A 16,260-nucleotide genomic window follows, 5' to 3' on the forward strand; every position below is an offset into this window, starting at 1 on the left:
GGTTCGCTATGCTGAAACTTTGGACCATACACCATCCAAATCATGTTAGGCTGCCGAACCAAACTTCTGATAGCCTCCCCCCTACAACTTTCGCACTTTATATGAGACAATAAATGTCCAACCTTGTTGTAGTCATACTTTCAATTGCATTACATTAATACAGTGCTTTTTTCCGAATTATTTTACTACCACAATGTATAACAGACAAAAATTCCCAAATTAAAAAAACTACACATATATTACCATATTTCTTCATTAAAAAAATACAAATTCATGTGTATTTCCAACTGCCACTACAAAGATAAATGTATACTTTTTTTTTTTTCTAAATCTTTCAAAGACACAACAATAGTGACCATTTTGGAGGTTGCTATTATTAGACTTGGAGTCAGTAACCCAATAATAAGGCAGTACTCAAGATGGTGTGGCCAGGACATCAATGTTTCTCCAGTACATGGCAGAGTGCCAATTTTGTTTGTCCTCCAGCAACAAAGCCTCAGTTGTGACCTTTTGGGGTACAGGTGTTAAAAGCACTATACCAATAAAAAGTGTCAAATTTATAAAAATAGTCCTGGAAGGAAGCTGAAGCTAGTGATAATTTCTGCAAAGAATGTTTTACACGTAAAACAAGAGATGTAATTACTGTAATTACAATCAGAATTCCCTAATAGCGAGCCTGGTAATCCAGATGAAATAAACCAGTGACAGAAAACTACCTGCTAGGTGTAAAATCCACATTTTTATCTCCAAAGGTGGACAAAAAAGGAAACACATAAAGAAATCGATCAGATCAGGAATAACAGAATTTGCAAGTTACAATACCAACAAGCACTGGAAATCTTGCACTAGAGGAAAGATTCTGGGAAATTCTGCCATGAGCATAGTGTCCGAGAGCATTGGAGGACCAGTCATCTGGGAATATAAAGATGATGGTGCTGGGATGATAACAGAACTAGCACTTCCACTGCAAAAGTACTGTCAAGGAATAGCTTCTAAGCTATACATGAAATATTGAATTGAAGTCAAGCACTGGGGCACTTTTGACCTTTCAAGTGTCCTTAAGACAGTGAACAGTTGGAGTGGAGTGTTTGGACAGCAAAATAGAAAAAAGCTACAGAAAACAAAGGATATGAAGTAGTACAAGGATCTAAAGCTGGAACAGAAAGAAAAACACCACTATTGCATTATGAAGTAATACATAGTTATGAGAGGATGGAAAGGAAAACATTTAGAAAGGAAGCAGGAATGGATCTAAATCAAAAGTTTATATGTGGAGGCAGCTAGGGGCTGAGGGACAATGCAAAAACTCCTTGTAATGCTTACAGTGTACTGTATGAGGTTGCACTGATGACACAAGCCCTGTATTGGACTACAAAATATATTTTATCCATACATATAAAGAAATCAATCTCAAGTATTATCAAGAGATCACTTGCACTAGCAGATCAAAGGTCTCAATCTAAACATACCCTAGTAGATTAAAAGTGTCTCTAAATTTACTTACCCTTTGTTTATTGTGGAAAACTAAGTAGAATATTATCACCGTCACCATAATGGTGAGGAAATATGCAAAGAAATGTGAATCTGCATCAGTTGTGAACTGCCCGTTATGGTCAAGTTGTTCTAACTTTTGTGTCTCCTCTTCTCTGTCTTCTATACCTTTGGTTATCTCATCTTCAAATTCATCTTCACCTTCATAACCTAAAACCAAAGAAGAATCAGTTAAACATCTTGTAGATAGCATTTTCTTGATCTTTCATGATATTTATGTAGATGTTTTTGCAGATTGAAATTAAAACTGTAGGCAGGAAATAAAAAAACTATACTTTGGAGCAGGTTGTTCCATAGGTATAAACCATTGCACTATAACATATGGAATTTTTACACAAAGATGAAATTTTCATAATAAAACTAATAGTATTGTGATACTCACCTGAACACCTGAATTAGCCCTAATCCCAATTAGCCCGAACAGCTCTCAATTACCATCACTGACGGTTGTCAACCGCTGATGCAGGTGTGTGTCGTTACTCTTACCTTCTTCAATTGCTTATCTGGTTTGATTGATGTGGGGAAAGGAGGGTGGGAGGCATTCAGGTGTTCAGGTGAGTATATTACAATATTAGTTTTATTATGAAAACTTCATATTGCAATACACCCCCTGAACACATAAATTAGCCCATTAACACATTTAGAGGAGGAGGGATCAATCCTCTTGCCCGCCTCTTTACTACCATAGAGATTGTCACTCATTCACTAATCTATCTAATACCATTATGCAACTTACACTCACTTATCTATTATTCCTTTCGGCGTAGACGTATTGGAGAGTACTTCGATCATCTGTCAGGTCAGTACTGTTCTATGTCTACTTATTCCCGGTGGATCATCTGAAGCTCTGGGATGTGAAGGAATATGATGAGCCTCCCATGTGCTATTTATAGCCTCTCATGTATGGAGGTGCAAGAAGCAGCATGCAGAGCCGAAGTCCCTCTCGGTCACCCTCTGGTTTGCTGAGTGCTTACGACCAGATTACAATGTAATCTCTGCCGACACGATGGCCTAGCCTACGAGAGCACCCCTCGGACTCTCGAAGGAAGACTAAGACTACTAACGTACCTGACTACGTTCAACATATTCTAGTATCCCTTTCGTCCAGGCATCTGGAGACCCAAAGCAGTTCCCTATCTTGGTGTCAGACCTTAAAACCTAATTGTATTATACCATCACCAGCCTAACCTAGATAATAGAATTCACCACTACAAACGGGGTTAAAGAGTAGTCTTCTGATGAAGCAAACTGAACATCTTTTAAATAGAAAGAAGTAAAGACTGAGATGGACTTCCACGAGGCCGCTTCTAGAATGGAAGACACTTAGTAGTTCCTTTTTAGAAGGGAAGATGATGTGGCCATCCCCCGAATACTGTGCGCTTGCGGTGGCACTGGGTTTGAATTTACCAAATGCAAGCCTGCATGTGCCTGCGAGATTACCTCCCTTAGGAAGAAGCTAATCGCATTCTCAAGATCGGCCGTGAAGGATTCCGAGGAGATATGAAGAGTGCCCAGGCGAGAACGAAGTTTCTCTACCCGGACAGAAATACTCTTAGAACTCGCACCGGACATTACCGCATCTCTTCCGGATCTCCTTCAACAAACTCTCAAGGCAAGGACCCTGAACGACCTTGGGAGAGTGTTCGCCTCCGACTGTCTTCATCGTGAGTTCCGGTAGAAAGGACAAGTAAATATCGTCTCCTTTATGCGAGACGAGCCTAGAGACTGCTTGTAGCTCACTCACCCTCTTCGCTGTTGCTAATGCAGTGAGGAAGAGGGCCTTCTTAGTTAACTGTCTTAATGTCAGATTCTCGATTGGTTCAAACTCTGGGGAACTTACAAAACGAAGCACTACCGACAAATCCCACAGAGGTGCCTGATTTGGTAATACTGGTCGTTCGATCTTAAAGGATCGTATTAGATCATGTATACACTTGCTCATCGAGATCTCTCAGAAGTGAAATCTAAAATTATTACTGAGCATCGAGCAGTAGCCTGCTATCGTAGAGTGTGAAAGTCTTTGACTTTCCTGAGGAACAAAAGGAAACCTGCTATTTTAGGAATTGAAGGTCTAGATATAGAATGACCCTCTTTCCGACACCATCCCCTGTATACTGTCCATCTGACTTGGTATAGTTTCTGCGTTGGCTTCCTTAAGTTGAAAGAAAGCTGCCTACCCCCCCTCTTTAGATAGTCCGGTTTGTCTCACTGCTCGCTCGACAGTCTCCATGCAGCTAGGTTTAGCATGCGAGGGTCCTGATAGTAGTGGTGGAAGTGTGGTTGTTTGAGCAGATCTTTCCGAATAGGAAGGAACGTCGGAATGTCCGTAATGACTTCCATAAGTTCTGGAAACCATGGGCGTTGTGTCCAGAAGGGAGCTATCAGTGTCAAACTCACCTTGACGCTCTCCCTGAGTTTCTTGATTACCCGATGGATGAGGCCAAAAGGTGGGAATGAGTAGGCCAGTACATTGAGGTTTCCCGATACAAACTGGGGAAGGAGAGACACTCTTTGGTCTTCACACCATCTCAGGATTCTTTGGGCTACTAAATTTAGTGCTGTTGATCTTGTTCCTCCGGAATTCTTCAGATACGAGATCGCTGTTACACTGTCGCAAAACAATGCTATCACTTTGTTGTGTACTAAGTTTGAGAAACATTTGAGTGCTTCTTCTATCGCCCTGAGTTCCCGAAGATCTATTGACTCCTCTCGTTCCCGTTCCCTCCAAAGGCCTGAAGCCTGATTTTCCTCCAAGGTTGCTCCCCAACCTTGATTCGAGGCACCTGTATATAAATGGACGTCGGGAATGAGGGAGACTAGGGATCTTCTGAGTGTCAGGTGCTCTTCTTCTGACCAACACAGAAGACCCGACAGGCAAGAATCGCTCCAGCTTATAACTGCATTCTCGTTGTGGAAGTCCCAGCGATTCCTGAGACGTCTCTGTAGCGAACACATCCGGAGACGAGACCCTGGTATGAGATGGGATAGGGACAACATTCTCTCTAAGGGACTTCTCCGGAATGACGCTGTTTGCTCCCTCTTGGACATAAACAGCTCCACTTGTTGTAGCATCGACTATATTCTCTCCAGTGATAGGAAAGCCTTCAAAGGAAGAGAGAGAATCCTCATCCCCAAATAAGTCATAGATTGGGTTGGAACTAGGCAACTCTTTGCAAAATTCAGCTGAATTCCTAACGTCTCGCATAAGCTCAGAAGGAAGTCCCTCGCCCTTAAAATCTCCTCCAGGGAGGAGGCGAGAATCAGCCAGTCGTCTAGGTACCTTAACATTCTGTAACCCCGACGATCTATAATTGCTGACACCAGAGACATGATCCTCGTAAATACTTGTGGCGCTATAGTCAGTCCAAAGGGGAGAACTTTGAACTGGAAGGTGCCGACGGAAGACACGAACCTGAGGTATCTCCGAGAATCCGGATGAATCGGAATCTGGAGATACCCATCCTTTAGGTCCACCGACACCATCCAATTCCCCCCTCTGACTGACCGCAGTGCTGACTATGCAGTCTCCACGTGAAAACCCGCAGTTACTACCCAACTGTTGAGGCTTAAGATATCTATTATTGGCCTCCACCTGCCCCCAACTTTTGATGCAACGAAGATCCTGCTGTAAAACCCTGGAGAGGGAGGGCTGTTTCTAGTGCCCCCTTCTCCGAGAGTTCCTGAATCTCCTTTGCTAGAGCTATTCCCCTGATGGAATTTTGGGAATAACTCGGAAGGTATACAGGAGAGGGTGAAAGAGGAGGAAGGGAGTGAAAGGGGATCCAATACCCTGCCCTCAGAACTTCCACCACCCAATCCTCTGCTCCCAACTCCTTCCATACCTGGCAGAAAGGGGCTAGACAGCCTCCTACCTGTGCAGACGAGGGACATAAGTCTCCTATTTGGTAAAATCCCATGCTGACGAAGGCTTAGCGAAAGGTGAGGAAGAGCCTGACCCACCCTGTTCGCAAGCGCACCCTCTTAAGTGATCTAGAGGGAGACTTAGAAGACGCTGCTACTCTAATCATGGCCTGTTGTGATTCAACTGCCGAATTGGAAGCCAAGAAGTTTGTCATATTGGATACGTCTTCCTCCTTAAATAGAGAATTTGCTAAGGCTATGGGAGCTCTAAGTAAAGCCCTCTCGTGTACGTCCGGATAATGAGGGGGAAGGTGGCTCAGATAGAAGTTCCTCCTCTTCTTACCTACATACGTCGTAGAGGAAGCTAGCACATTCGCCTGATGCACTAAACCCATCGAGACGGACATTATCAAGCTGTCGAACAGCCTCAGATCTGAAGGAACGTAGCCATCATTCTTCAGAAACCCCATCAGGCTTGATAATATCCAGTGTGTGTGTGTGAGAGGGCCTCTGTCTGGTTACGCAAGACATCCTCTAAGACCCTCCCGCTTCTCTTAGCGAGATTTCTACAAGTCTAGACGCTGCCGAGACCTAGACAGAATTGCCTCAACGATTCGTTGAGCAGCAACCTAACCCCTGCCGAAGGGTTACCCCGGACTGTATAGATTGCCTTACGCGTTAGAAAGAAGCAAATGTCCTGTCTATTGGCAGCTACTGCCGCAGCTAACCTGCTGTCTGCCTCTTGCATCGCTTGTCTGATGCAGTCAAACCATACCAAACCGCACAAGAAAGGTGCAGGAGTTGGTTTAGTAGCATAAAATGCCTCAAATAATGACTGGTTCAATGCATGTGGTTCGTCCGGAGCTCTCGCTTGCGGGTAAAGAGCAGTCACATACTCCAGCATACGCCTATAATCGCTACTATTAGCCAGAGAACAACCCAAGTCAACTGGAATATCTTGAAGTTCCGGAATCGACTCCTCTTCCACAGTCGCCAAACGGTCTGGGCCCGAAGAAGGAAGAGGAGGAACAGAGTGCAGTCCATCCAACAATGAAACGTCTACCAGATTACCACTGAATCCTGTCTGCTGCATTCCCACAGTAAACATAGTACCTCGCACCACAACCGGAGCAATAGTACTACCTGGAAGAGGTGGAGGGGCCGAAAAGTCTTAGATGAAAACCCTCTGTTTCAGTACGAAAGAATCCTGTCCGGGACCGAACCTACTATGTTATGCCTTGCTGAAGGAAGAGCAAGCGGAACCGATTGTGACTGGATCAAGGAAGAGGAGGGAAGGATAAAAGGGATAGAGGTTACTCCGGGAGGGTCCGTAGCGGAGATCGTCGTAGCTGACAGCTGTATGTTGCTCAAACGTGCTGCTTCCCGACTAGGCGGAGGGGAAGCGAGTATGTTGGAACTTGGTGTTACCTGTAGCGGCCGAGATATCCCCGCTGCCTTCTGAGCTACCTTATGCTGCGGAAGAGTGGAATCGTGCCTAAGCCACGGGTTAGAACCCGGAACTCCTGTTACGAAAGTCTGTGTTCCTCCCTGACCGGAGAGACCTCTTACCAAAGCCGACTGTACTGCAGGAGTAAGGGAGATAGACGAAGACGATGAGATAGTCGGAACTGGTAAATTTACCCGAGACGAAGGAAGGCTTAGAATTGAAGATGTAGGAAAGGAAGAAGGTGCGCGAGCCGCAGGAAAGACAGGAGAAGAAGATGGAGTCATAGAGGAAACTAACAGTGGAGAAGCAGAGGGTGTGGGAGCGGAAGAAAGAAGTGCGGACAACCCGGAGGCGGCATGAGACTCTCTCTTAAGGGACAAATATTACACTGAGTCTGACCCTCCTTGAAAGTCTTGTAGCATGTCCTCCAAAAATACTGGACATTCTTGTGTCACATAATCTCTAATGTTCATGATACCATTGATAATGCAACCTTTAACCAAAAGACTATAGCCTTTAGAGAGACCCACAAGATCTGCGTTTTTCTCCGCCAAGTCGATCAGACTAAAACTAATACGGTGAACCTTTTAGAACCAACCGCCGAAAGGGGGCTCCTTGATCCACATTTTTAGAAGGAGGAGTAGGGAAGACAGATACAGGGGAAACTGAAGTAGGATCTTCTAAGACAGAGGAAAGATAGTTGACAGTTACAAGAACAGGATCCCGCACTTTTGGAACCGTAAACTTGACTTGTGTCCTTGAACCGGACCTAAACAGAAGAGAAGACGGCGAAACGTTTGCCTTAAGGCTGGATCCCAACGAACCCAAACTCGATATCCGTCCAGGAGAACGACTCTGCGTGTTCGCTAGCTTCCCCTCAACAATACCTAACATGACCTAACATCTTAGTCACACCTAGTCCCTGATCCTGGCTAATATTTTCTAAATTAAGGTTATCAAAACTACAGGGGGTTGTAAGGGAGGGGGGTGGGTCCTTCACTGCCTGCTCCGTGCCGAGGGGGCCGACAGAACCTGCCCACTTGGAGGCTTGTGGTTCTTCATTAGCCTCAGCTCCCATTAGGGCTGGTTCTGGAACAGGCAAGGGAGCTGAAAGAGAATCATGATTAGACATCCTAGCACTACTAGTACTATTTTTGTTAGCAAATTGTTGGAAAAGACTCATAATTAAGCTTGTCATGCTATTTGCTATCCTATCTTCTATCTGTTTTACTACCTCAGCACTAGCTAACTCTTTCAGTTGCTCTGTAGGAGCTTGCGATCCTGTGGTAATGCATAATGTACTTTGCGTTTGCCTCCTTTACTGCCAGCGACTTACGATGTCGGATGTAGTTCCCCATCTCTTCAACTGTCCAGTTTGAGCATTCATCACAACGCGTCTGCACATCGCATTTGATTTTCCTACATACCGGGCATATCGAGTGTCTATCATGTCCTAAAGTACTCATACGTCTCTTGCAAGAGGAGCAGGAGCGATGTGCAGTGGCCTCTGCCGACGTCGGGGCGAACAAAGATGGAGTTGAAGCTGCCGGTGCTGAGGTAGAGGGTGGAAGAGAGGCCTTATCCATTCTATCTGTTATGTATCAATACTAATCCAAATCCAAACGAAACAAATCCCGTAAATCTTGCTTTCTTCCTCAATAACCATCCGTGAAAGTCGGGCAAGGATCAAACTTGCAATGCTGAAGGTCAACAACCTTCCCCCGCCGCGAACAAAAAGCAATTGAGGAAGGTAAGAGTAACGACACATACCTGCGTCAGCATTGCCAACCGTCAGTGATGGGAACTCAAAGGAAGTTTTTACCTGCAGGATTGGCAACGCTGGCTGTTAAAAACAAAATTCCCACTAGTGGGATGGGTAATTGAGAGCTGTTTGGGCTAATTGGGATTAGGGCTAATTCAGGTGTTCAGGGGGTGTATTGCAATATGATTTTTTAAATACAAAGCCTTCAATTTGCATTGCCTATTCCTGCAATACAGCAGCTTCAAATACACACCAAAGAAACAAAACACTCCCTAACGGACCAGGCACACATCGCGGAACCACACCATTTGTTGTGAAAAAGTCAATTCCCTGTTCTCGAGACTAGCCACCAGAAGAGAGGGAATGGAAGGAGGGGGAATCCTATGAACTGATGACTTTGTAATAATGTAAAAAATTTCTGTTAGTAGCTTGAGTAACCAAAGCAGAAAGGCTCCTGTTATGTAGCAAATTTTAACAAGAAGCAGAAAGGCTCCTTGTTATGTAGCAAATTTTAACAAGGACATTAGAGTAGGTGGGTTGGTGATTATGATCACGAAACAGTTGTCCTTGAAACAGAAAAGGGGTCATGAAGCTGGACAGAATCCTGGTTTGCAAATTATAGAAACAAATTTGTTTTTATTTTTTTTTTTTACTCAAGAGTCGAAACAAATTATGTATGTTAAACTGCATACATGTATATTGGTTAAGTTTAAAATGATGCCTTCCAACACAGTCCTCTTACAACTAAAAGCTTTAGTATTGAGTAGCATAACTTATTTCCTGTCATCTTAAATAAATCAAGGTTTGTTTGCGTATGAACAATCAGGGTTTTAACCAGCAATGTCTTTCCTAGTTTCAATAACCTTAACTCTAGCTTTAAAAGGCTCATTTCTTTGGTTCTATAAAAAAAAAAAGGGTGGGGGGGAGTTAGAAGTTAGTTTCCCACATAATCAGAATGGCTTTATCTGATCCATTCATAAATCAAGCAGTCAAAATCACAATTTTTGGAAGTAAATTGTATTTTTCCTAACTATACAAACTTGAGTCATTTACATAAGGAATTACTATTCAGTGCCTGCTGGACCGGTCATAAGATTTTTAACAAGGTAGTTTGGTAGTACATAACTGCTTGTCCGATGGTCGGGAGTCCCGCCCAACTGGAGGTAACCATATCACTTTGCTTTAGACCCAACTATACAAACCTGTTTGTCTAGTTAGGAAAAATACAATTTACAGTGGGTACTCGACATACAAAATTAATCCGTTCCGAGGTGGCCTTCTAACCTGAGCTTTTCGTATCTTGAATTGCATTTTACATGAAAAAAGGATTTTGACGTAAGGAAAAATCTATTTCTGGGCGATTGGCTCGTGTCGCCAGCGAAATATCCTTTAATCTATTATTTCTAGGGTAAATGTACTAACACATACCAGAGAATAAATAAAATAAAGAAAAAGGTCAGTATGACTGACTCGCTCACCCTCTAGGAGGGTGTCGGTATGAACACTAGGCGAGTGAGACCACTACCACGAGCCAAATGCCAATAGAAATCTCCCACTACAAAACCCTCCAAGAGGGGAGCCGTCCCACCAGAGGGAGCAGCTGTACTACTACTACACCATCCCATGCTTGCGACTGCTGCGCCTCTAGTGGCCATCCTGAAGTTAGCAGGCAATCTTAGACGAAGGGATGGGTAGGGGGGGTATTTCGCTGGCGACACGAGCCAACGCCCCAGAAATAGATTTTTCCTTACGTCAAAAATCCTTTTTTCTGGGCTCAGCTCGTGTCGCTTGCGCGAAATCGTACCAGAGAAACGCTCAAGATTGTAAACAAAATAATAAAATATAATAAAAACAAAACAAAATAGGTCTCAAATAAAAGATACAAAATAAAAGATGATATGATTGCTAGAAAGGATACAAGTACACAGTAAAACAAAAAAATCAGAATATGCTTAAATTACCCTTAAATCTAAATATGTTAGTAATATAGGTAATTTACATATATACAAATAGGTACAATGATTACCTATGACAATAAATCTGTGTAACAACATGTATCAAAATTAGAAATAGCAATTAGTATAAATTTACATAAATATTTGATCAATGATAAAATAATATATCTAGGAATGTATATGACTTAATATACAAAACCCGTAACCATTGCATTATGATGTATCCCCTAGCATAAAAAATAGGGGATAACATCTGTGAGATCAGTATGGTTAATCAGATGTGAGTGTCCCTAACCAGACAAAAGGGGCACTATACAATCATAAAGCAGCTAGGACACAAGGTAAATGTTAATGAACAAGGCAGGAATAGACGAACTGTTGGTGAGGCAGGTAGAAAGGAGGACTGAATGTTCTACTATAATCTAGCTAGAGTCAGGGGAAACTATGTTACCCGCTGCTACTGCTGGGAATTTCAGAGCTTCCAAGGACTTAAGGTAGTGACGTTTGAACACTGTCGGCGATTTCCATCCGGTATACTTCTTTAAATCAGCGAAATTCATATGTTGGAAGTAATTAATTGAGGTGGCTACTGCCCTGACATCATGTGCTTTTGGAAAGGAGTCAGGATTGGCTTGTTGATAAAGTACAGGATTTGTTGCCTGATGCCTTTAGTGGATAAAGTACCACCTTTTTCCCTCCTAAAGAGGGGCCCCGATGAGGAAGAGGAGGTCCTGGATAGAAAATGGCTCGTAAGGTTGAAACCGGACAAAGGGAAACATCTTGGGAAGAGGTAGTACCTTCCAAGGTTCCCACCTCATCAGGGATCTTCATTCTTTGCCAAAAAGCTACGTTCCGGAGAAAGTAGCACTTCCCCCGTGGGAAGGAATTGAACATGATCCGGATCTCTGGATAAAGCCGACAGTTCTGAAATTCTTGCTCCTGAAGCTAGGCTTAATAAAAACAGGGTTTTTCTTAGGAGCATCATAACGAGCATGTGTCATTATCGGTTTCGGAAGCCAGTTTTAGAACATCGTTTAAGAACCATGAACTGACGTAGGCCTGACAGAGGGCCTAAGTCTAGCACATGCTTTAGGAATAGACGAGAAATAGGTATCTGTCAAGTCTATGTTAAATCCAAATTGAAATATCTTCTTCAATGCTGACTTGTTTGTCGTAATTCTTGCTAGCTGCTAAGCCTTTTCAATAAAGATCTGAAAAAGGATATAGCAGAATTAACTGTCATGATTCTGATATTTGACTCTCTCAGGAAGGTTGCTAACTTTTTGACGGCAGCATCATACTGCCTCAAAGTTGAATCCCTTTATCGGATTCCAGGAAAAGAATATTCTGAGGGTCAATATTCGCATCTCTTTTTGCCGCAAACTTCATGAAATCCATAAAGTTAGGGTTTTGAGAATCCCTGAGGAAGCGAACACAGTCTTCGTTTGTACTGACTGGGAGAGCTTGGGACTGGGGATCCGAAGGGGCCGAAGACCCAGTTCCAGGATCAGGGGGTACCAATTGCTCTTCGGCCAGTCTGGGGCTACTAGAGCCACTTGACCCCCCTGAATGTCCTGAGTTTGTCTAAGACCTTCATAAGGAGATTCACTGGAGGGAAGACGTAAATCTTCTCCCAGTTGTTCCAGTCCAGAGCCAGGGCGTCCGTGGCGTAAGCCAGAGGGTCCAGGTTGGGGCTACATAACACGGTAGTTTGTGGTTCGCTTGTGATGCGAAGAGATCCACCTGTAGCCCTGGGACTCTTTGAAGGATCCATTGGAACGAAACTCTTCGTCTGAAGAAGCCATTCCGACTCTAGGGGTACTGATCGGGATAGGGCGTCTGCTATGACGTTTCTTACTCCAGCTATGTGGGTGGAGGAAAGATGCCAACTGAATTTGTCTGCCAGGGAGAAGATGGCTATCATGACGTGATTTAGATGACGTGACTTGGAGCCTCCTCTGTTTATGCAATGTACTACCACTGCGCTGTCCAAGACTAGCTTTATGTGGGAGTACCTTGGTGGGCGTAATCTTTTCAGAGTCAAGAAGACTGCCATTGCCTCCAGTACGTTTATATGGAACTGACTGAACTGGGTTGACCAAATTCCTTGCACTTTTCTGACTTGGGAGTACCCTCCCCAGCCGCTTAAGGACGCGTCTGTGTGGATGGTAATCCCTGGTGGAGGGAACTGAAGAGGGACTGACACTGACAGATTCTTGACTTTTGCCCACGGCCGAAGCCGGTTCTTTAGAATCAGAGGTACTGAGGATAGCTTGTCCCTGGACCTGACATTTGCTCGAGAGCGCCAGATCCTGGTTAGATCTTTCAGTTTGGCTTTCATTAAGATGTTCGTTCCTGAAGCAAACTGGAGAGAGCCGAGGATTCTTTCCTGAGCTCTCCTTGATGCTAGTTTGTGACTTAGAAATTGCTTGACTGACTTCGCTATTTCTTTCCTTTTGGTGGACGGAATCGACAGAGTGTGTGAGGATAGATTCCAATGAATGCCTAGCCACTGAAAGTTTGACTCTGGGGTGAGTCTGGACTTGGATCTGTTTATTCTTGAATCCTAGATATTCTAGAATTGGATCACTTTCAGTGTGGCCTTGTTGCATTCTTCGACTGATGGGGCCCAGATCAACCAATCGTCGAGATACGCTACTACCATAATCCCTTGAGCTCTGAGCTGTTGCACTACTACTTCCGCTAGCTTCGTGAACACCCTGGGTGCCACGTTGAGCCCGAACGGGACTACCTTGAAGGAGAACGTCTGGTCTCCTATCTTGAATCCCAGATACGGACGGAAGTGTCCTTGCAATAGGGATATGATAGTAGGCGTCTGTAAGATCGATAGAGGTGGTGACGGCCCCACGGGGAAGTAAGGTCCGCACCTGTGAGATCGTGAGCATCTTGAACTTGTCGCAGCGGATGGCTAAGTTTAAGCGGGACAAGTCTAAGATTACCCTTCTTTTGTTTGAGCCTTTCTTTGGGACGCTGAACAAGCGACCTTGAAATTTCAATCTCTTGACTCTGACTATAGCTCCTTTCTGAAGGAGGTCCTCTGCGTACTCGGTCAATTCCTTGAAGGAAGTTGACGGAAAGGTCTGGCTGGAGTGGGTTCGTCAACCAGCTCCAACCCAGCCCTTTTGACACTATGCTCTGAGCCCACTGGCTGAAGTTCCACCGGTGGCGAAAGTGAAACAGCCTCCCTCCTACCTGAAGTTCCTCATTGGTTCTGGTAACCCCCTCTGCCTCCTCTAGACGTGCTTTTCCCCTATTATAGGGGGCTCCCGATCCTCTCCCACGAAAGGACCGCTTACCTCTGCCTCCCTTGTTCGAGCGGTCAACTTCTGAGAAGCTTGACTCTCGAAGGCTGGATTGTAAGCTGGAGAGATGGCGTATGAGGTGGAGGTTGAGGCTGAGGGGATATCACATAAATAGGCTGTGATTGACCTTTAGACGTGGAGGGCTGAGCTGTCTGCACTAACGGCACTGTAGGAACTTGTTGAGGGAAGCGCGGCTGCTTCTTTTGGTAAGGTTGGAAACGTCTAGGCTTCCTTTGACCCTTACCTCTTGGTGTCAAGTCTTGCCTTCTCCTAGCCGTAAGACCCCAACGGTCCTTAAGGCTTTGGTTCAACCTCGTAGCTTCTGCTTGTACTTCCTTTACCATAGCCTCTGGGAAGAGATCTGCGCCCCAGATGTTAGAAGAAAGCAACCTATTCGGTTCATGCCGAATGGTTGCCTCTAGCAATACATGCTTTCTGCAATTGTTCTAGCAGTGGCAAACTCGAACATGTCTGACTGCACCGTTTGAGTCAGGGCTTTGGTTATAAGCTTAAAAATTGGTTCTGAACCATAAGCCATGGTTGCTACCTCCGACATAGCCATCAGGTTAATTGACCTGGCTAGTCGTGTTTTCGATTCAAACTCCGTTTGAATAAGACTATCAGGAAGCCTGGGCAGCTTTTCACCAAACTGCTCCATAGCACAGTCAGGTTTGAGTTTGCCAGCTGTAAAAGTGTTAGGCAAATCCTCCCATAATTCTCCAATTGACGGGAGCAACGGAGAAGTGGGGTCTGCTTCTTTCAGCTGAGGCATGGGTTCCCCTTTCTGAGCTGGCTGAGATGGTTTCGGACCCTCGCTATCTTTGGTAAGGAAAGGGAGCGGGGTACCTGCGTCCATCGTGAAAATGGTAAAGGGACTTTTGAATGGTTGGATCTTGGTATTCGAACAGTCCATGTCGTCTAGACATCTAAGCCATTCTCGTTGGGCCTGGTCCCGAGAATAGAGGACTGTCTCCTTTGGTACCCTGTCATCTCTAACCATAGCCGAAGGCGTGAGCCTAGCGTAGCCTATGAAGGGAGGCTGTAGGCCTTCCGGGTAGAACTCGAAGTCCTCTATTCTTCGAGTTCCAAACTCCGGTATGGAGATGAGACCATCTTGGAAGGGGGCGTATGATGCTACTCTCCAAGGATTGTTCATGGAGAAAGCGGGCAGCGAGTCATGCGGGGGAAGCTGAGATCCGCTAGTATTGGAGGTTGAGGGAGAGGCAAGAGGGGCTTCTCTTAGACCGGCTATAATAGTGTCCTGAGAAGTGATCCTGTCCGACAGGGCGGGATATCATATGTTCCACACTCGTCTTAAGGGAGCCCACTAGGTCGCCCACCTGTTGCAACAGGCCAGCATTGGTGTCCAAAGCCGGAGCTGCTGCGGAGGTGGAGGGGAGACTCTGTATAGGCACCAAAGGTAGTGAAACTGGTGATACTGCCGGGGTGCGGGATTTCTCCTTAGATTTACTCTTTGAGGACTTTGAGCCGGAGCTAGACCCTTTAGACCTGTCTGGGCCGGGATTACGAGCCGGAGACTTGCGCGAGGAAGAAGACGAGGACGTCTTCTTCGAAGACGATGACGTCTTAGTCAAGGTCATATGTTTGGACTTGATCTTAGGCCTAACCGAAGCCTCTGGAGGAGTATATAACTCATCACCCGTAAAGCCTTGGAAGGATGGAGAGGTTGCAGGGTAGAAGAAACAGTCACTCCCAAGGGAGACCCTTGGGTACCTGCATTACTTACCTCGGCCAACAGGTCGTCTATACCTACCATAGGTTCAACATTTATATCCAGGGTTGCGACATCCGTGGAGATATCCTGGTCTTGTTCTGTAAGGAGGCCGCCAGTTGTTGTTGGATAAAGGCAATAGAGGGGTCCGCCTCTACCGGTCGACGTACCCAGTCGCCTTGCCTCCGGGAAAGATTAACAGAGCTAATCGCTTCTCCAGTATGTAGGGCTGACCCTTGGCGGCGTTCTTGCCAAAACCTCCGACCAGGCCCGCAGGGTAGCCAATGCCGTATCTCTTACTGCCGGAGCCTGTAAGAGAGGGTATATTTTAGATTTAAGAATCACTTAAAACTAAAACTTAGAATATAACTTAAACTAGATGCCTTAAGTTAAAGTAAATAACGTAAACTTAAGTACTAAAAGAAGCGGAGCAGCATGCGGAGATGGAATACTTACGCCTTCCAAAGCTGGCTCACCCAAGATCGTAACATATGGTACACGTCTCATGGTACCAGACCTGGATGTCCCCGTGCGGAGTCGCGCATGGAGCATGGGACCGGCAAACTTCGTGTCCACAGGGGTCCTGAAGTGTAGCGGAACATCCCGGATGCTCACAGTTGGTGGCCTGT

At 45.1% G+C, this 16,260-nt stretch overlaps 1 protein-coding gene across 1 annotated transcript in view; it reads right to left on the minus strand.

The window, feature by feature from the left end:
* Positions 1-1,147: 1,147 nt before the first annotated feature.
* LOC135212387 (trans-Golgi network integral membrane protein 1-like) overlaps positions 1,148-16,260 on the minus strand; it is a 48,036-nt gene continuing 32,923 nt past the window's right edge. The window contains exons 3-4 of the mRNA XM_064245757.1: positions 1,505-1,701; positions 1,148-1,153 (exon numbers count right to left, since the gene is read on the minus strand). Of these exons, the coding sequence (XP_064101827.1) occupies positions 1,148-1,153; positions 1,505-1,701 (203 nt within the window). The remainder of the gene's footprint in view (positions 1,154-1,504; positions 1,702-16,260) is intronic.

The sequence above is a fragment of the Macrobrachium nipponense genome, chromosome 41, assembly GCF_015104395.2.
Source record: "Macrobrachium nipponense isolate FS-2020 chromosome 41, ASM1510439v2, whole genome shotgun sequence".
In the NCBI taxonomy this organism is placed as follows: domain Eukaryota; kingdom Metazoa; phylum Arthropoda; class Malacostraca; order Decapoda; family Palaemonidae; genus Macrobrachium; species Macrobrachium nipponense.